Source organism: Mandrillus leucophaeus, unplaced genomic scaffold (genome assembly GCF_000951045.1).
Source record: "Mandrillus leucophaeus isolate KB7577 unplaced genomic scaffold, Mleu.le_1.0 Scaffold354, whole genome shotgun sequence".
Classification (NCBI taxonomy): domain Eukaryota; kingdom Metazoa; phylum Chordata; class Mammalia; order Primates; family Cercopithecidae; genus Mandrillus; species Mandrillus leucophaeus.
The window spans coordinates 1,696,200-1,718,773 of record NW_012103743.1 but is presented as its reverse complement, the minus strand read 5'-3'; the positions used below and the strand labels follow the sequence as shown (position 1 = coordinate 1,718,773).

Below are 22,574 nucleotides of genomic sequence, written 5' to 3'. Positions count from 1 at the left end.
CCAGGATGGTCTCGATCTCCTGACCTCGTGATCCGCCCGTCTCGGCCTCCCAAAGTGCTGGGATTACAGGCTTGAGCCACCGCGCCCGGCCCCAGGGATTAATAATCTTATAGATGAGGTGTGAGGAAGTTGTTCACCCCTTTTCACCCTTTTGCCTTTCCACTTTCTGCCACAAGAGGATACAGCAACATATGTCCTCATGGAAACAGACAGCGGCCCTTGCCAAACACCCAGTCTCTTGGTGCCTTGATCTTGGATTTCCCAGCCTCCAGAACTGTGAGAAATAAATTTGTATTATTTACAAATTTTGTTATTTTGTTATGGCAGCATAAATGGACTAAGACAACCCCTCTGGGACCAGTATTTCAGCAGAGCAGTGCTGTTCTCTCTAGGCCATGTGCAGGCCACAGGCCTTCTCTGGAGCAGGACTGGCCACTAAGACCATGGAAAGTTCTTTAAGTCTAGAAGCAACTGGACCCCCATTTTGGAGACATCTTTGAGCCAATGACAGTCCCTACCCTCCACTGGAGGAGAATGAATCTCTACGTAAATCAGGCAGTTGGAAGAAGATAGTGGGAAAAGTGATCAAAGGTTTGAAAGTGGGGGGTGGGTAGGGGTGGAGCACTCCTAAAGGTAGATTTGTGTGTGCTACTGAACACAAAAGTGGAGAAACAGAATAATCATGAGGATATTTGATTTTTGTTTGAAGCACCAAGTGAAGTAAGAACTAAAAATGGCGTTGTTAATTTACCTTTTACACTCAAAATCCTTTTGATTTCTGTTTTGGGGACCAAATCTAATGGTATCCTGTATGGGAACTCCTTTCGTCTGCTCATGGTACCTGTAATTTAGAAAATTTGGATTTATATAGAGTTTCCAGGGGAAGACTATTTGCAGATTATTTACAATGTATCACTTTCAAAGAATTTTTCAAAATAAAAGACTTATAATTAGACTATTAAAATTTTAAAAGAAAGTTAACAATCATCAAGGACTTTAATCAAATCCTAGGCTTGTATAATCTTATTAAACAAAGTATTAAATTTGGCTGTAAGCTTCCTGGTCATTATAAGATATGAAATAAGTAGGTTATATAAATCTTATTCACCAGCAAAATATAGCATGCCAGCTTGCCCAAAGAGAGAAAATTGTTCCTGGAACTGAAAGCTAAGAATAATTAACATGTAATTTCTTAATCAACTATATATTGAACATTAGCTCCACAGGGAAGTATGACCTGAAATTCTTTCCACCTTCCCTTCCCCATCTAGTTTTGATACTTTTTAATCTATGAGCAAAACAACAGAGTTTTAGCATACTGGTATCAGATAATTTTTCTACTGTAATCACTGGTTTATGTCCAAAAAAGGTAACATTGATCATTCTACTGATAGAGTACCAAGCATGCTACTAAGCTCTTTAAATGAATTATTGCATTCGATTCTCACAACAATCCTCTACGTCAGGTCTATTTTCATTATTTTAATTTTATAGATGAGGAAGTTGAGGCTTAGAAAGTGGTGCGTTCAAGGTCCCAGAACTAGTACAAGTGGAGCTGCAGTCTGAACTCTGGAAGTTTTGCTGCAGAGCCCACACTAGTCACCACAAAGAGAATCCACCTCCCATTGTTCTGCGAAGAAAGCGCTTTGGGGGCAGGGATCATTTATCATTCCAGGAAAGCTGTAGTCCCAGCACTTAGCACAGACCCTGGCATATGGAAGATGATAAAGAAAAGTGAGTCACATTTTACAATGTAATGGACAAGCCACGTGGCTTTCCTAAAAATGCAGGAGCATTCCTCATAAAACTTCTTTCTTCATTAACCCTTGATAAATGCGGAGGCTATATCAAAATAAAACTCAGTGAAGACATTTAAGAGGTTTGCAGTTTGAGTGAAAGAGCATGAAGTTCAAAAACACCTTACTATGTATGTGGCACTGGGCAAGATACAACTTTTCTTAGCCTCAATTTGTTAATCAGTTAAATGGAGATAACAATATTTTTCTCAAAGGATTTTTGTGGGATAAAATAATATAGACAAAGAACCTGGCATACAATTCATGCTCAATATATGACACTTATTACAGATAGCCATCAGATTATCTAGATTTGCTCCTTCACCATTTTCTCCATTGAAACATGCTCTTGACTATTTCAATTCCATTGGCAACTCTACTACAAGGTGGAAAAGGTTAAAAAGAAAGTTAAAACTAAGAGAAGTTAATTTTACTCCTTGTCTGTGGTCACAAATAAAAGACCCATCAAGACATCACATAAAAAGGCAGGTTCCAGATAGATTAAAACATTTTAAAGTCAAATCTATAAAATTAACAGAATAAAATATCCAGCAATATTTTTGTGAACTAAGAGTACAGAAAGACCTCTTAAAGATTACCTCAAAAATATATAACCATAAGATGAAATTATGATGGATTTGACTACATCAGAATAAAGAATTCCTTTTCAAAACCCATGAAGGCTTGTTGTTGCTCAAAGAGGTATGTCAGAAATAAAATCAAGAAGAAATTTTAAAAAGATAACCCACATGGAAAATTTAAAAACGTGCAAAAGATACAAATAGGCAATTGACAGATGGGAAACCCAAATGGACAAGTATGTGAAGAAATGCTTAAAATCATTAGTAACTAGAAGAATCCAAATTAAAACAATAATGAGATATTGCTTTATACCCATTAAAAATGCCACATTTTAGAGAGACAAGTGTTGGTGAGGTTGTGGAGAGACGAGAACCCTCACGCACTGCTAATGGAAGAATAACCATTCTGAAGGGCAATATGACAGGACTAAACGGCATTAAATATGTATATACCCTTTGACCCAGCTCCTGGATATACAGTCCAGGTAAATGCTAACACGGATTTTTCAAGAGAAATATATTGTATATACAGTGATGGATAAAATGGTGAGGGAATATGTTTTGAAATTCTACATAAGAAAAATGAATTAAGTATACCTATAACAATAGAGATATTTCTTTAAAGCTAAGCCTTGAGTGTAACAACTTAAGACATAGAATAGGATCTATAGCACAATGTTACATATACATATATTAAAAAGATACACACATACAAAACAACATTACCTTTCTATTCAAAAGTATATAGCAAACACATTTGAGTGGGTACATTTGGAGGAAGGGGAATGGGAATGGGGTCGGGGATGAAGGAAAAAATAAAATGAGAGGGGCCTGCCTAAACCAATGAGGATGGTGTGTCAGGAAGTGAGGGAGTGAGAAACTTAACTCTCTGCATTTGAGATATGAGAAGAGTTGGGAGAAAAGGGCTTATCAGGGACAGAAAGCAGAAACTAAAGACTAGAGTTAGTCTTAAGCATTGATTCTCTGTGTTTAATCTTTTTTTAAGCTGGTATCACACAATTTTAATTACTATATACAGTTTGTTCTCCCTCATTGATATATTTTTTCAGATTTCCTTTAACATTATTGTCCATTTATTTTTCCAAATACATTTTAGTTTTTTTTTTTTAAATTTTAACTGAACCCTGTAAAGTATCATACTTGTATAGCGATTTCAATATATAAATATTAGAAGTAGGCCGGGCACAGTGGCTCATGCCTGTAGTCCCAGCATTTTGGGAGGTCAAGGCTGGTGGATCACTTGAAGTAAGGAGTCCCAGACCAGCCTGGCCAACATGGTGAAACCCTGTCTCTACTAAAAATATAAAAATTAGCCAGGCGTGGTGGTGAGTGCTTGTAATCCCAGCTACTCCAGAGGCTGAGGCAGGAGAACTGCTTGAAATCAGGAGGTGGAGTTCCAGTGAGCTGACATGGCGCCACTGCACTCCAGCTTGGGCAACAGAGCGAGACCTTGTTCCCCCACCCGGCAAAAAAAAATAAATAAATATTAGAAGTATTTAATAAAATATCTGAAATAAGCTGAACAGAATTTTTATCTTTTTTCTCTTTAGCTCTCTAGAAATCAGGAAAGCTGCCTAAATCTAAGTTTCCTAAAATGTTAAGGGAAAAAAGTCATATGAGAAGATTGGAAAGAGGCATAGCTTTTGTTTTTAACCCAGATTTTCCCTAGAGAGATTTATTCCCAGATAAAAGATTGTTCCTATCCTGTGGTCTTGATGTTCACACCTAGATGAGTGAGACAAGACTACTCTGGAAAACTGTTTGCAATAATGTCAGTATAGGAAGCATGTGTGGTGGAAAAAAAAAAAAACCAAGAGAAGCCAAGGACACAGTGGTTTTTGAGGCTTGATATAATTGCATGAGGCTAAAACCCTCAAAACTTGTAATATCTCTACACATAGATCATTCAAAATGAGCAGGCTAGGAGGAGGTCTGTGTGAAGGAAAAATTGGAGAAACAAGTAAGCATGTGGACACATGTACATAGATGGATTTTTCTTTTTACTACTCTACTGAAATAACACTCCTCAGTTCATGATACTCAGCTGAATTAAAGTGTAAAGGGTATTAATTCTTTGCTTTCCCAGAGGAAAGACACTGACGATAGTGATCATGATCTGTAAGTAAATTTTTCCCCATTGCTATATCACTGAAATAAAACAAAAATTATTGATACAACATTAAGATAAATTGTAAGCATTTAATAAGGACTACAGTAATCTGTCTTCTTTAGTTGAAAAGAGAAGAATGGCCACATCCTAAATTCCATAAATACATGTATATGTATTTAGACCTTAAGTGCTCAAATGTTTGCAAAATTCTAGCTTTGAGAAGATTTGGAATATCTCAGTTGAAGGAAAAGTAGGGAAGCAAGAGCAACGAGGAATGGGTTTGTTAAGTGATTAATCAGATTATGTTTTCAAATAATGCATGTTAATTATGTAAATGACTTTTTCTTAGGTGTTCTTTGGACTGTTGGCTCAATAATAATATATTATAAATTATTATTGTGATGGATAATGAATATAATCCATAAGGGAAGTCATGCAATTATTACTATTTCGAGGCCTTGCATTCAAAATTAATAGAATTATTATTGTTGTGTCTCAGTCATTCAGATTATAGTAGTTGTACTACAATGCTATCAAGAAAGATACTGATCTAAGAAGTGAATCCTTTTTTTTTTTTTGACACAGAGTCTCGCTCTGTTGCCCAAGCTGGAGTGCAGTGGCAGGATCTCAGCTCACTGCAACTTCCACCTTGCAGGTTCAGGGGATTCTCCTGCCTCAGCTTCTCAAATAGCTGGGACTACAGGCGCCCACCACCATGTCCGGCTAATTTTTGTATTTTTAGTAGAGGCAGGGTTTCACTATGTTGGCCGGGCTGGTCTCAAACTCCTGACCTCAAATGATCCACCCACCTCAGCCTCCCAAAGCGCTAGAATTACAGGCATGAGCCACTGCCCCCAGACAGAAGTGGATACTTTTGATTCTAGACAATTCACATTCTGAAAAATAGTGTTTTAAGTTACATACACACTTTAACTTCTAAAGCAAAAGATAACATACAAAATAAAAAATCATTTTGCCTACCATAAATACCCCTAGGATCCAAAGTAATACCAGAATAGCTTTCCCTTTTGACACCTTCTGGCTAAAATAAAGGCAGAAAACATTCAGTTAAAAACATAATTAAGTTTATATAACCTGAATTCCCTGGATCAACTTTTCTGGACCACTTTTCAAACTGAAAAATTATTTTTCTTGGAAAAGGTAAACTATGTATAAATACTATAAATACTTACATGGATATAAGCAGCAATAAGATTTTATGGCTATTTGCATACTGACCAGAGCAAATGCTTAAAAAGAAGTTATTTATAAGCTCAGATAATTGTTCTAAGTGCTTTATATGTATTAACTCATTTAACTTCTAAAAACCTCTATGAGGTTGGTGCTGTTATTACTCCCATTTGACAGATGAGGAGACTGACACACATGGAAATCAAGTAACACTGTCACACTGCTAGGAGGTGATGGAGCCAAGATTCAAGTCCAGGCAGCCTGGCTCCAGAGTTTGCATGGAGCCACAATTCAAGGATGCATGGGAATGTGCTTTGCACAAAATAAGTTGGTACATGTTTACTGAAGTGAATTTCATAGCTGAAAACAGAACTTGGAGAGTGAAGAACCAGGAAATCCAATCTGTCGTTAACTGGCCATATGACCCTTAGCAAGAATCTCGTCCTTTAAAAAGTACTATTATTTTTAATTGGTAAATCATACTTATATAAAAATATTAATGTTAATAATGAATACAATTAACAGACTGTGGGTAAACTGTACTTTAACAAATGACACTTTTCTTCTTTTTTCGGTCTATTTGTTTATACAATGGAAAGTTTTCTAGACCGTAAGTTCTTTAAATTCAAGGGCCATGTCTTATTTATTGTTTTATCTCCAGTTCCTTGCATAATGTCTGGCACATAGATTTCAAGACACATTTTCTGAATGTATTAAAGGGGAAAAAAAAAGCCTGTGTATCAATTGTACCTGTGTACCAAAAAAAGACTTGTACCAATTGTTAAAATTAGATATCTCTGGGTATGGGAATTATCGATGATTTTTATTTATCTGTCGTTTTTCAGTATTTTATATTTTCTACAAGAAAAATGTTATTGTTTTATTAAAAATTTTTAAGCACAATTTCAGACGTATAGAAAAATTGCAAGAATAGTACAAAAAACATCTAGAATAACCTCCATCCAGAATCCTTAATGCTTAATGTTTTGTTAAATTTACACTATTGTTTCCCCCTCCCCCTCTTTCTGTGTCTCTTTTTTGCAATAATTTAAGCATAAGTTATTGAAGTATGCTTTTCTTACCACCACTCGTAACGATTTTACTAAGATTTCTTTTCCAAACGAAGTCTCCAGTGAGAAATTGATGTTCTGAAGGCCAATTTCCAGAGGAAGCACAGTAAAGGTCACCAAGTGATTAGAGGAGCCCTCTACTTTCTGGCGCACACATTTGGAGGACTTTGTGCCCTGATGATCAATGACTGGGCTTTCCGAAGTGCAGATTCCCTCCACAGCAGACATTTTAACACAGAACTGAAATACGAGTGAAGAATTATATCAAAATACCTTTTTTTTTTTTTTTTTTTGAGACAGAGTCTTGGTCTGTCACCCAGGCAGGAGTGCAGCTGCATGATCTCAGCTCACTGTAACCTCTGCCTCCTGGATTCAAGCAATTCTCCTGCCTCAGCTTCCCAAATAGCTGGGATTACAAGCATGCGCTGCCACACCCAGCTAATTTTTGTAGTTTTAGTAGAGGCGGGGTTTCTCCATGTTGGCCAGACTGATCTTGAACTTCTGATCTCAGGCGATCCACCCACCTCAGCCTCCCAATGTGCTGGAATTACAGGCATGATGCTGTAATCCATGCCTGGACTCGAAATATTTTATCTCTAACAAAGTTTACCTTAAAATAATCCCTTAGATTTTAAGGCACAGGAGAAAGTTCATTTCAGATTTCCTAACATAGACACACAAGTCGCTGTAGAGTTTAGCAATGCAAAGAGATGTCTAGAAACATCAACACTGTCTCAGAAACATCTTACTATTCTTAGACTGTTACCTACTAAATTAGGTACAGAGCTCATGCTATTGTGACAGCACTTATTACTCTGTCTCTTTACATGGTTTGTATTTCAGATAGTGGGAGCCTTAGGCTCAGGTACTTGTTCATTTTCATCTTATTCATTTTTATATCTGGCCTCTGGTATTCAATAAATGATGGTTTCATCAAAGACTGAAAATTTCCTATATCAGCATTCAAGGCCCTGCCCATTATGCTCCAGCTTACTTTTCTAATTTTATCAACTTCCCATTTGTACCCCATTTTACAACTAAACTCTGGCTCCAGAAAGACCTGGATTCAAATTTTGGCCTTCCTCTTATTAACTGGTGATGGAAACTGGTTGCATGAACACTCTAATCCTCCATTTCCTCATCTTTGTAACAGGAATTATAATAGTGCCCACTGACTTCTGGCTCAAATAGTGAACATTTTTCATCTTCCCTCCAAATTCTGGTGAACTGATAGAATTGAGAACTATACCCAAAAGAATAAAGCCATAAAATCCAGAATAAATCAAGCAGGTAAACAAGAGAGAGCACCAGCTATTCAACCACTAATTTTGAGGAAGTTCATGAAAATAGAAAGTTCCTTTTCCCTCTTAACTATCTTCTTGGGAGACAACCACCAGGGTGGGAGAAGCCAGAGCAAAAGACTATTGGATCACCTGCGGCCAATGATTTCCTTAGAACAGCAGGGGAGGGTGGGGGAGGATAGATATAGAAGAGTCATTTAATACAATTCAGCATAATAGAATTACAAAAACCCTTAGTAAATTGAGACTAAAAGGAACTTTTGAAACTGATGGAAAATATAAAAAAACAGTAGTTCTGGTTTCAGTAATAGCCAAATAGCTTTCATTGGGCGACCCTTCTGTAAAAATAACCACAAACTCTAGACAAGATATATATTAAAACAAACAAACAAACTACCTGCAGATAATAGAGAGTGGGAAGGAAAGTGACCCTTGGGAGAAAGGAACGACACTCAATAAGTGTCCTGCTTTTTATAGCTTTACCCTGAGGGCAGGCCCATTGGTGCCTTGGAGTGGCTAAAACCCCAGTAGAACCTGATATCATACTGGTTTAGGAACTAGAGGACAAAGTAGGGAATAGTTACCACAGCTGAGTAGTGAAGGAGCTCCAAGTTCTGTGTATAACCCTTGCTCAAACCTGGCTGACTCTTTACTTATGCACAGCACAGATTTCTAGCATCCAGCTACGGCAAAAATACTGAACTGAGATTTCAGAGTTTGGAAATGAATCCAGTCAACTGCCTGCTAACACACACACACACACACACACACACGCACACAGACACACACAAGAAATCTTCAGAGGAATGTAATAGAATCCAGAGTCTTTATAATGTTTTTATCAATAAAGTCCAAGGTTCAATCCAAAATTACTAGATAAAAAGAAATAGGGAAGTGTAACCCACACTCAAGATGAAAGGTAATTAACAGGAACTAACCCCAAAATATCACAGATGTACTTGTTTCTTATTTTGATATGATGGAAATGCACTGATAATTTAAAGATTCAACAAAATATGGCAGTATAGTGATATGCACAACACTTTAAAATGCCATCAAGTTGGCTGGACGTGGTGGCGTTCACCTGTAATCCCAGCTACTTGGGAGGCTGAGGCAGGAGAATCGCTTGAACCCGACAGGCGGAGCTTGCAGTAAGCCGAGATGTTGCCATTGCACTCCAGCCTGGGTGAGAGGGTGAGACTCTGTCTCAAAAAAAAAAAAAAAAATGCTGTCAAGTTATATATAATTGTGTCACTGTAAAGGACATACAAAAGAGATGGCAGGCTAGATTTGCCCCATGGTCCATAAATTGCTGACCCTGATTTAGTTTATAAAGCAAAAGGATAAAAAGATGTAAAAGATTCAGTATGGCAGGTCAATTTCCCTTTATTAATTTATAAATTCAGGACAGTACCTATGAAAAACCTATTATAACTTTTAAAGGAGAATTCAATGAAGTAATTCCAAAGTTTATCTGGCAGAGTAAATGTGTAAGAATAGCAACATCAAAAACATTTGAAAAATAAGAATACCAGAGAGTACTTGCCTAACAGATATACAATATAACCACAAATCTATGGTACTTTAAATCAGTGTGATACTGATGTAAACAAAACAGAGGAGAGAACCTATAAATACAAAACAAAGGAGAGAATCTATAAATATAAATCTATAAATAGAGAATATATAAATCCACATATATGGAAATTCAATATATACGGGGGCAAGATGACATTTTAAATCAGTTGGAAAAGCATGAATTCCTTAACAAATACTGCTGGATCAACTGGCTATTTGGGATTAGATCCTTATTTCAGATTAAAAAAATCTAAATGCTCGCAGAAAGCTATAAAAGTACTATAGAAAATACGGAAAAAACAATTTTTCAGAAAAACTTTTATTTTGGGTTCAGGGGCACATGTGCAGGTCTGTTGTATAGGTAAATTGCGTGTCGCAGGGGTTTAGTGTGCAGATTCTTTCATCATTCAGGTAATAAGCATACTACCTAATTGGTCATTTTTTGATCTTTACCCTTCTCTCACCCTCCACCCTCAAGTAGGCCCTGGTGTCTGTTGTTCCCTTCTTTGTGTCCATATATACTCAATGTTTAGCTCCCACTTATAAGTGAGAACATGCAGTATTTTGTAGAAAAACATTTTTAAAACTTGCAGTGAGAAAGAATTTCCAAAAACACAAAATTCAAATGACATAAAGGAAAAGATCTATGGATTTTATAACATACAAATTAAAAACATTAATAACAAAGTTAAAGACAAGTAGCAGATTAAATACCAGCAACATTTATAATCAATAAGGGATTTATAGCTATAACATAGAAAGTGCTCCTGTAGACAATAATAAGTACATTTGTTGAGTACTCACTATTGGCCAAGTACTATATTTACATGAATTAGCTCATTTAATCTTCAACTATGAAATAGATACTATTATCATCCCATTTTTCAGATGAGGAAACTAAGCAAGAAGAAGCTAGGTAACTTACCCCAGAAAAAAGCAACTCAATGGAAAGCAAAAGAAAGGATATTAAAGTAGTATATAGGATATCATAGAATACATGACAGAAGAAATACAAATGGCCAACAGACAAATGAAATGAGGTTCTACATTGCTAGAAATCAGGGTAGTGAAATAGAAACATCACTGACTTATCACTTGTGTCTGTCAACTTGGCAAAAATTTTATGTGTATTACCAAACAATATATAGTGCTGTCTTTCATGTTTTTAAATATTATGTAGTTGTATTCATTGTGTATATATATTATTCTGCCATTTGCTTTTTTCAGCAATGTTACATTTTTGAGCTTTAATCAAAATGATGCATGTAGTTATCTAGTCCATTCATTTCAATTTCTGTATAAGTGTTCCTTGTATGAATAAAAGAAAAAATGTTTATTCCCCCAAATTATAAGAATGCGAGGGATCAAGGCTACCTGCATACAGTTGGTAAGAATGTCAATTGATGTAGCTCTTTCGGAAGATAATTATGGCAATATTTATTATCAGAAGGTAAAATGTCCATGCCCTTTAGCCCGGTTAGTTCACTCCAAGACAAAACATCTATTCTACAGAAATATACGTGTAGGAAGATATATATGCATAAATGGAGACTTTGCAAAATCAGTTATAATAGTGAAAACCTGGAAACAACCCAAATGTCTTTAATAGAAACATGGTTCAACAAATTATAGTGTACCCACCATGTGAATTACTGTGCAGCCATTAAAGTAATGAAGTAAATCTGTATATACTGATATGAAAGGATGTCTCTGATAATATTATTGGTGGAAACACAAATTGCTGAGGCAGTGTATATATATACATATATATACACACACACACATATATACACACACATATATATACACATACACAAACCTATTTTATATGTCTAAGACTAGGTGAGCAGAGGAGCCCCTGCTGATGTCAATCCTACAGTTGAGCAGAGTTTGGCTGTGGCCTCTGTGCCTTACCCATCTGTTATGCCCACCTATTTATGTGTCTATCTTAAATTACAATTTAAATGGTTTAAGAGTGGCACCTCCTTAATCATCTACCAAAATCCTTTGGTAGCCAAGATCAGTGTGAGTTATAAAATCACACTCAGTCTGTTTTGATGAGATGGTCTGACTGTCTTAGTATCTCAGTTTCCAGGCTTCAAACCAATCTTGAATTGGGATTTTGAGACATAAAAACCATTACAGGAACTTGATGGAGAAATGGCCTTTGGTATCTCCATCTGAATTATGATTATCTAAAATTCACGAAGCATTCTGTCTGCAGAAAAGCTAGTGGATTTGAAAGCAACAATGTAAAGGCAACTTTCTGGCTTAATCGAGGTCCTTCTCCAGACAAGGGAGGGTAATTCCACAGGGCTGAAGATGGTGGCATGATTCATAGGATTTATGCAAACCCTGTGAGTAAATTCTAAGGAAGAGAAATAAGTAACATTTTGATTTTATTTCTATAAAAATAAGATAATACTGGTCGGGCACAGTGGCTCATGCCTATAATTTCAGCACTTTGGGAGGCTGAGGTGGGCGGATCACAAAATCAGGAGTTTGAGACCAGCCTGGACAATATGGTGAAACCCTGTCTCTACTAAAAATACAAAAATTAGCCAGGCGAGGTGGCACATGCCTGTAATCCCAGCTACTTGGAAGGCTGAGGCAGGAGAATGGCGTGAACTTGGGAAGCGAAGGTTGCAGTGAACCAAGATCGTGCCATTGCGCTCCAGCCTGGGTGACAGAGGGAGACTCTGTCTCAAAAAAAGAAAAAAAAAAAAAATCATCAGTGTGGTAAATTGATTACTTAAGTTTATTCCCCATTTACATCCTGTGGCCAAGTAAAATTTGTGTGTGCATTGTGTGATATGTAGCATTACCTGATGAAATAAGTTTATATGGAAAAGTTCATTTTTACTGAAAATTAAAATTGTGAAAAAAAAGAGTGACATTTCTTAACATGAATTGGATTGAAAAATGAAATTGGCATTTCTATGACAAAAAGTATGTCTGATTTTGGCTGATTATTTTATCAATGAGGACTGATTTTTCCAGTTAGATTATATGGCAAATGTATTACATAAATTGAATAAGCTAAATGTGAAGTTCCAAGACATAAGATTAAAATATATTGATAAAGGGGTAATAAAATTGACAATATTTTTATTTTATCAACCTTCCTGATAATATTGGGTTAAACAGCAATGCCTACCTCTATAAAAATGAAAAATAAGAACAGAATTATGCCAAACCCTCTCTCATTTCTAACAGTAAATAACGTTTATCCATAACTATGAAGCCAATTGAGAGAAAAGTTTCATTTATCTAATGAGAAGATAATTTTTTTTTTTTTTTTTTGAGACAGAGTCTTGCTCTGTCACCCAGGCTGGCGTGCAGTGGTGCAATCTCAGCTCACTGCAAGCTCCGCCTCCCGGGTTCACTCCATTCTCCTGCCTCAGCCTCCCGAGTAGCTGGGACTAGAGGCGCCCACCACCATGCCTGGCTAGTTTTTTTGTGTTTTTAATAAAGATGGGGTTTCACCGTGTTCGCCAGAATGGTCTCGATCTCCTGACCTCGTGATCCGCATGCCTTGGCCTCCCAAAGTGTTGGGATTACAGGCGTGAGCCACCACTCCCAGCCGAGAAGATAATTTTTAAATAAAATTTTATTTTTTACATTTAATAACTTTAGAAATGTGTATGTTATTTTATCAATAGTATACTAATAATAATATTTGTAATGATACCTAAATCCACATATCATTTGATACTTGGAATTTTACAATCATGAAATTTTAAAATATTTCATTTTCAATGTATATGTATATTTTTGTTCATTAAAATATAATAAGGTGATCAACAGAAAAAAATTCAAGCATAAAATATATAACATTAGGGGAGTAAAACGGAAATACGATTCATTGAGGAAAAGGAATGATATGTAATCTGTTGTTAAGAGCTTGTCTGAGCCCAGGAGCAGTGGCTCATGCTTGTAATCCCAGCACTTTGGGAGGCTAAGGCGGGTGGGTCACTTGAGGTCAGGAGTTCGAGACCAGCCTGGCCAACATGGTGAAACCTGTCTCTACTAAAAATACAAAAATTAGCCAACCCTGGTGGCATGCACCTGTAATCCTAGCTACTCAGGAGGCTGAGTCATGAGAATCGCTTGAACAGGGGAGGAGGAGGTTGCAGTGAGCCGAGATCACACCACTGCATTCCAGCCTGGGCGACAGAACAAGACTTGATCTCAAAAAAAAAAAAAAAAAAAAGCTTATTTGAGCATTTACAAAATTGTTTGCTATGGTATTTGGACTCTGCTATACATAAGTCTGATAAAACAGTTTTATTTTAAGATATCGATATTTAAATATTTCAAAAGTAATAGGTTGCCATCTTTTAAAAAATGTATGATAAAAATTTTAGATGCCAATTTTAAAATGTGTCAAAGGGCAGGGCGAGACTCCATCTCAAAAAAAAAAAAAAAAAAGTGTCAGAGGGGTACTTAGTTTTTCCAAAACAAGAGGGTATGTAAGCAAAATTTTAGGAAACCACTGAAATTCTAATCTCTAAGAATAAAGTTAGTGTTTTAAAAAAATGTAGCTAGAATTTTGGAACACATTGAATTATCATGCAAAGTTTTGTGATTGTGATTTTCAAATCAAATCAGTCAGCCTAGCATATAATTCTCTTTAGGGGTGTGCTGGCAAAGAGAAGATAAATGGTGGATCCAATCATGGTTGGAATTGTATCCTGGAGTGAGAAAGGATCCAGGGAGTTGGCATAATTTTAGTCAGTGTGGTTTTAATGATGGCTCGTGAATTCTAACCTGAACAAGGAGTAAAGTAAAAAGAGCAGGGAAGTAATGGACAATAAAAGGGATTGCGTTAATGGATTGAAGGTTTCCGTGATGCTGCTGACCCAGAGCTATGGAAGTAATCTGGTTAATGAGTTAGGACAGGAAGGAGGTTGTCACTGGATGGTGAGATGTGAGATGTCTGAAATCAAGGTTTCAGAGAGGATGATAAGATCTATAAAGTGAAGATGAGTATGAATGGCTAAAATGGAGGAAAGGAAAGGGTTGTTAGAATCAAGGAGATCAAGGAACTCTGAGTATAGGCAAATAAAGGAACTAAATATGAATTCATCCTTCTCTAGACTTCCATAGCACATGGATTACCTTATGCAATTTATTCTTTCAATTGAAGTTACGTGAATACCTACTTGTCCTTCCTCCTTTCTTCATCCCTTTAATTCATATACCTACACATCTAGTACAATGCTCATTTTAAGTGTTTGGTTTCTATTGCTGAACTGAGTTGAAATTTTACTTTTTTTGTGTATGGTAATTCCACTAATAGAATTCTCAAAAAACCAGAGAATGTTTCCTTTATCCCATAAATATTAATACCTACTTACCTGCATCCCAGAAGTCCTATAGTTGTAAACAGTTCCTTTCAACTGGACCTGTTCTCCTCGTACAACAGAATATGGTATATTCATTTCCAGGAAGACATCTTTGAACACCTTTGCCTTAATAGTATCAGCAACACATATACCTTCAGCCCAAAGTGGAAGCGAAGTAGAATCATATTAGGAAATCCCTATAATGCTTTATTGGTATTAAAATTTCTCACATTTGCTTTACTTCAAGGAAAAAAGAATACTAGATCATGTTTTTCTCTGAACTCTCACCTCATGCCCTTGAATTTTCTATTCATTGATCTTAATTTCAATAATAATTAGTATTAACAGAAAACTTCATTTGTTCAACAAATAGTTAATTCTATTTAAGGCATGAGAATGCTTATTAACTAATGCACCAAATCTTTTTAGATATTCATTATTGGCTCCTTTTTAAATGAGTATAATATTTTGATTGTGGAAACCAAGATTTAAAAATAAAAGTAGCAAACAACAAACAAAACCATTCCTGAAATTATTTGGAAAGCATCTGCACTTAATCATCACAAAGATCAGCCCAAGAGAGGTCATTTGTTTGTTTCTAAGGCTACACAAGCTCCCAGTCAGTGAGAAAAGTGAAGGAAAATAAAGACTTGAGGTTGGGTGCAGTGGCTCAAGCTGTAAACCCAGCACTTTGGAAGGCGGACGTGGGAAGGTTGCTTGAAACCAGGAGTCTGAGACCAGCTTGGATAACATTGCGAGACCCCTTCTTCATTTACAAAAAAGGGAAACAGGAAAAAAAAGAGAGGAGTGAAAGGAGAAATCAATATGTAAGATGTGGGCACATCCAAGTCTTTTGGTAATACATAAAAAAAGAATATTTTTTAAAAATTACTACCACGTAAGTTCTGGGTACACTAAATAGATACTAACAAAGAATTACATCTTGCTAATCATATCACTATTTAAATGCATATATCACTTAAGCCTGCTTACCACTGTTTGAAATGCCAACACCTTGAATTTCCCAGGTAGTTACAGAATCAGGTAGGGCAAACTGCAACTGTTTTCTGGAAGTTAAAATGTTGATATTCAAATACAGTGGAATATTGATTAACCCAACTTAACAGAGACATCCATTAACAGTATTTTTGCTCCAAACTACTTTAGAGAAAGAAAAAAACTCACGTGATGAAATCACATCATTAAGGAAAATCTCATCAAGAAAAATATATTCAGTGACTCCTATATATTTCATGTTTTTAGACATTGCACCTCTATGATGAGAATTCAAGTTCAGCAGGATGCCTTTGAAACATTGCAAAATCCAAGCATACAAAACAAAGAAAACACTATGTCGTGAGTATATTCTAAAATAGGGAAGCAAAGTGATTCATGTTAGCACTGCTCAAAACAAAGCTGACATAACTAAAAACTGCTGATTATGATTAAGCTTGTATATTTATTTACAGCTATTGTCTACCAACTTTGTATCAGGTATAGTGCTGAGTACTGAGTAAACAGCACTGGTAAGATATAGTCCTGCTCTCAGGCAGTTTACAATCTAGTGGAAGAAATAGTTAAGTCAATAAATTATATTGCACTGTAATAATTGTACCAATAAGGCATTATAAGAGTTAAGAGGCAGTGTGCATTTGTCCAATACATTTATTTTCAGTATCCTAGGCCAAGTCCTGCATATAAAGCAGTAATCTGAATTTAGTTCACGTCCTTGAGGTATTTACATTTTAATGTGTAAGACAGGAAAGTAAAGAAGTCATTATAATACAATGTGATTCACACAACAGGGTTAATTGAGGGTGTAATTAATCCAATCACTGGTAGGGTGGGGAGCAGTGGCCAGAAGGTTTACTAGAGGACCTGCTAGCTAATGGGTAATGTCAGATGAAATGGACAACAATTGTGTGGAAGAAGGATTAGAGAAGACAAGGATAGAAACAAGGAGATGCATGAGGAGACAATTGCAGGGCTTTGAACTCATTCCTTGCCTTCTCATTGGAAAACTAGTGCTTTAAGCCCACCTAAGAAGAGTATGGCTCGAGGACTCAGTACATCACTGTTTTCAGTGATATAGAGGAAGTGTTTCCTTAAAATGTGTTGAATAAAAAACTTCAAAAAGAAAAGAACCTTTCTTCCTGTTTATTAATGTTTGTTTTATAGTACAGGTATTTTAGGATAAAAATAGTAGCTTAATATAGTGCATAGCACATAGTTGTGTGTAGTAAATGCGTACTGAAGTCAAATAAAATTAAATGGAATAGTACCCTTCTTCATTCTGACCTGGAGCCAATCACCAGTGCAATGTACATCAAAAAAATAAAAATTTAAAAAAGCAAAGCAAAACAAAACAAAATTTGATCAAATTGCAGGATCATCTTAAGTCTTATGCAAGCTATTGGGAAATGGGTAGTTTCCAGATTTTTGGCCATAATACTTGCATTATCCACATTTCTTTCAAGGAAACATGAGAGAAGTATAATACCTTCTGGGAACAAGATGAACTTCCCATAACCAGCTTTCTGGAAAATAACTCCGAATTTCTGGCTTGCTTACTGGTAACAGGGTCTTCATGTCTGGATAAAAAAATCATATTCAATTATGGAAAAACAATATAAATTCTACTTATAGGTGAATTTTAAAATATGGCCATTAATCTGTAACTTGAGCATTTTCTGAAAGATAAATAAAACATTTTGTTTAATGCTTCCAAAATAGAACTATAGGCAGGGTGCATTGCTCATGCTTGTAATCCCAGAACTTTGGGAGGCTGAGGTGGGCAGATCACCTCAGGTCAGGAATTCGAGACCAGCCTGGCCAACATGTTGAAACCCCATCTCTACTAAAAACACAAAAATTAGCTGGGCATGATGGTGAGTGTCTGTAGTCCCAGCTACTCAGGAGGTGGAGGCACGAGAATGACTTGAACCTGGGAGGTAGAGGTTGTAGTGAGCCTCGATTGCACCACTGCACTCCGGCCTGGGTGACAGAGCGAGACTCTGTCTCAAAAAAACAAAAAACAAACAAACAAAAAGACTATTAAGGCCTTAGGATTTTTCCACTAATCGCATTGGCAAAACAAAGCATTAAATATCTTTAATGATTTGTTTCTTAAGTTGCTAAATGTTTAGTATTCCTGAGATTATACAAGACATTGATCAGTCTGTAAAGTTGTTTGCACTTGTATAATTGTAATAATTGTGTTTATAACAGAAAAAAAGGAGGCTTTATATGATTCTCTGCCTTCTTTAACTTGGTAACTTGTTTATATTTACTTTAATAAAAATGGACAGAACTTCTGTTTTCATCTAAGACACATTAATAGAAAACCAAACATGGTATGCAAAATAACAGTTTTCAGACATTAGAGCATAAGCAGAACTGTGATCTCTGAGAGAAAGGAAACAATTAGGTGAAACCTGAAATTGCCCCAGCTTACTGCCTAGAGGCAGTTTACAGATTAGGGCAGGGAGAGGAATACAAGGAGAGCCTGATGATTTTGAAGACTTGTGGCAACAGAGATGGGAGTTTTGCAAGGCCAAGTTGTCTGGAATGAGGGGCAGAGTTCCAGGAAGGAGGGGGCTGCAGAGAGAGACTTCTATCCAGCTGAAGCCAAACCAGATGATTATAGTTGAAAAACCAAAAAATGAAAAAATATATGAGAGGGGAGAGCAAGATGGCTGAATAGAAGCCTACACCATTTCTTTCCTGTTGGTACACTAAATTTTAACAACTAACTACACACAAAAAGTACCATCACAAGAACCGAAAATCAGGTGAGCAATCACAGTACCTGGTTTTGACTTTACATCACTGAAAGAGATACTGAAGAGAGCAGGAAAGATAGTCTTGAAGCACCAATGCCACTCCTCCCATATCCCCTAGCAGTGACTGTGAAACATGGAGAATCTATTTGTTGGGAGAGGGAGAGCACAGTGATTCTGTGGCTTTGTATCGAACTCAGTGCTGCACTGTCACAGTGGAAAGCAAACCAGGCTGTACTCAGCTGATGTCTGCCCACGGAGAGAGTATTTGGACTGGCCCTAGCCAGAAGGGGATCGCTCATCCCAGTGGTTGGAGCTTGAGTTCCAGCAAGCCTCCCCACTATGGACTGGAGTGCTCTAGGGCCCTAGGTTAACTTGAGGGGCAGTCTAGGCCACAAGGACGGCAATTTCTAGGCAAGTCCTAGTGCGCTGGAAGCCCTCAGGAATACTAAACATTTAGCAATTTAAGAAACAAATCATTAAAGATATTTAATGCTTTGTTTTGCCAATGCTATTAGTGGAAAAATCCTAAGGTCTTTATAGTTTCTTTTTTTTTTTTTTTTTTTTGAGACAGAGTCTCGCTCTGTCACCCAGGCTGGACAATTAGACAAGAGAAGGAAATAAAGGTCATCCAAACTAGAAAGCAAGAAGTCAAATTATCCTTGTATGCAAATGATATGATCATATATTTGGAAAAACCTGAAGACTCCACCAAAAAACTATTAGAACTGCTAAACGAATTCAGTAAAGTTGCAGGATATAAAATCAACACACAAAAATCGGTAGCATTTCTATATGTCAATAATGAACAATGTGAAAAAGAAATTTAAAAAGTAATACCATTTACAATAGCCACAAATAAAATTAAATACCTAGGAATTAACCAAAGAAGTAAAAGATACCTACAATGAAAACTATAAAACACCAATGAAAGAAATTCAAGAGGACACACAAAAAAAACGGAAAATTTTTCCATGTTCATGGATTGGAAGAATCAATATTGTTAAAATGTCCAAACTACCCAAAGCAATCTACTGATTCAATGCAGTCTCTACGAAAATACCAATAACATTCTTCACAGAAATACAAAAAAAAAAAAAAAATCCTAAAATTCATGTGGAACTACAAAAGACCAGAATAGCCAAAGCAATCCTGAGCAAAAAGAAAACAACTGGAGGAATCACATTACCTGACTTCAAATTATACTATAGAGCTATAGTAACCAAAACAGCATGGTACTGGCATAAAAGCAGACATATAGACTTATGGAACAGAATAGAGAACCCAGACAAATCCACACACCTACAGTGAACTCATTTTTGACAAAGGTGCCAAGAACATACATTGGAGAAAGGACAGTCTCTTCAATTAATGGTGCTTGGAAAACTGGTTATCCATATGCAGAAGAATGAAATGTGACCCTTATCTCTTGCCATATTACAAAACTCAAATAAAAATGGATTAAAGACTTAACTCTAAGACCTCTAACTATAAAACTGCTATAGGAAAACACTGGAAAAATTCTCCAGGACATTGATCTGGGCAAAAGTTTCTTGAGTATACCCCACTATACAGACAACCAAAGCCAAAATGGACAAATGGGATCACATCAAGTTAAAGAGCTTCTGCACAGCAAAGGAATCAATAAAGTAAGGAGACAACCCACAGAATAGGAGAAAATACTTGCAGCTACCCATCTGACAAGAGATTAATAACCAGAATATATAAGGAGTTCAAACAACTCTACAGGAAAAAAAAAGTAATACTCCCACTTAAAAATGGGCAAAAGATTTGAATAAACATTTCTCTAAAGAAGACATAGAAATGGCAAAAAGGCATGTGAAAAGGTGCTCAACATCAGTAATCACCAGAGAAATGCAATCAAAACTACAATGAAATATCATCTCATATCAATGAAAATGGTTTTTATTCAAAAGACAGGCAATAACAAATGCTGGACGGGATGTGGAGAAAAGGGAACACTTGTACACTGTTAGTGGGGATGTAAATTACTATAACCATTATGGAGAACAGTTTGGAGTTTCCTCAAAAAACAAAGAATAGAGCTACCATATGATCTGGCAATCTCACTGCTGGGTATATATCCAAAAGAAAGAAAATCAGTATGTTGAAGAGATAGCTGTATTCCCATATTTGTTGCTGCACTGTTAAAAATAGTCAGGATTTGGAAGCAACATAAATGTCCATCAACAGATGAATAGATAAAGAAAATGTGGTGCATATACACAATGGAGTACTACTCAGCCATGAAAAGAATGAGATCCTATCATTTGCAACAATATGGATGGAACTGGAGTTCATTATGTTAAGTGAAATAAGTCAGGCACAGAAAGACAAAATTTGCATGTTCGCACTTACTTGTGGGTGCTAAAAATCAAAACAATTTAACTCATGGAGATAGAGAGTAGAAGGCTGGGAAGGGTAGTAGGAGGCTGTGGGGGATGTGGAGATGGTTTATGGGTACAAAAAATAGAATGAATAAGACTTAGTACTTGATAGCACAACAGGGTGACTATAGTCAATAATAATTTAATTGTACATTTAAAAGTAACTAAAAGAGTATAATTGGATTGTTTATAAAACAAAGGAGAAATACCTCAGGGGATAGATACCCCATTTTCCATGATGTGATTATTACTTATTGCATTCCTGTATCAAAGTATCTCATGTACCCCTTAAATACTATTTACCCATACAAATTTAAAAATTAAAAAAAAAGTTAAGAGAAATAAAAGCCAAATCCTCCCTCCAAAAAGAAAAACAACATATGGACTAGATTATTTATTAAAATTCTGCTTATAATAAGCAAATATTATTAGCCAGGCGTGGTGGCGGGTGCGTGTAATCCCAGCTACTTGGGAGGCTGAGGCAGGAGAATTGCTTGAACCCGGGAGGTGGAGATTGCAGTGAGCTGAGACTGCGCCATTGCACTCCAGCCTGGGCAACAAGAACAAAACTCTGTCTCTCAAAAAAAAAGCAAAACAAATATTGGAAAACCATCTGAATCTTAGACATTGTACATCTCAATGAATATATTTCTACAAACATAAATTTTGTGGCCATTTACCAAAATTATGATTATTAGATATTGCTTAACAATAGGGCTATGTTCTGAGAAGTATGCTGTTAGGTGACTTTGTTGTGTGACCATCATGGAGTGTACTTACACTAATCTAGATGGTATAACTTACTACACATCTAGACCATATAGTATGGCCTATTGTTCCTACGTTACAAACCTGTACAGTATGTTACTGAACAGAATACTGCAGACAACTGTAATGCAATGGTAAGTATTTGTACATCTAAGCATATCTAAACACAGAAAAGTTACAGCAAAAATATGGTATTATAATCTTATAGGATCACCGTTGCATATGTGGTCCATCATTGATGAAAATGTCATTATGCAGCACACATATGTATAAAACAGAAACTGTCATTTTGCTTTTGTTTGTTTTGTTAAAGACTATACATAGGCTGGGCACAGTGGCTCATGCCTGTAATCCCAGCACTTTAGGAGGCCGAGATGGGTGGATCACCTGAGGTCAGGAGTTCGAGACCAGCCTGGCCAATATGGTGAAACCCTGTCCCTACTAAAAATACAAAAATTAACCAGGTGTGGTGGTAGACGCCTTTAATCCCAGCTACTCAGGAGGCTGAGGCAGGAGAATTGCTTGAACCCGGAGGCAGAGGGTGCAGTGAGCCAAGATTGCACCACTGTACTCGAGCCTGGGTGACAGAGCCAGATTCTGACTCAAAAAAGAAAAAAAAAAAA

At 36.4% G+C, this 22,574-nt stretch overlaps 1 protein-coding gene across 1 annotated transcript in view; it reads right to left on the bottom strand.

The window, feature by feature from the left end:
* The window catches only part of C5 (complement component 5), a 98,980-nt gene that overhangs the window by 39,046 nt on the left and 37,360 nt on the right, over window positions 1–22,574 (bottom strand). Inside the window, exons 18-23 of the mRNA XM_011989505.1 lie at window positions 17,497–17,587; window positions 15,990–16,063; window positions 15,009–15,148; window positions 6,782–7,009; window positions 5,490–5,550; window positions 752–841 (exon numbers count right to left, since the gene is read on the bottom strand). Of these exons, the coding sequence (XP_011844895.1) occupies window positions 752–841; window positions 5,490–5,550; window positions 6,782–7,009; window positions 15,009–15,148; window positions 15,990–16,063; window positions 17,497–17,587 (684 nt within the window). The remainder of the gene's footprint in view (window positions 1–751; window positions 842–5,489; window positions 5,551–6,781; window positions 7,010–15,008; window positions 15,149–15,989; window positions 16,064–17,496; window positions 17,588–22,574) is intronic.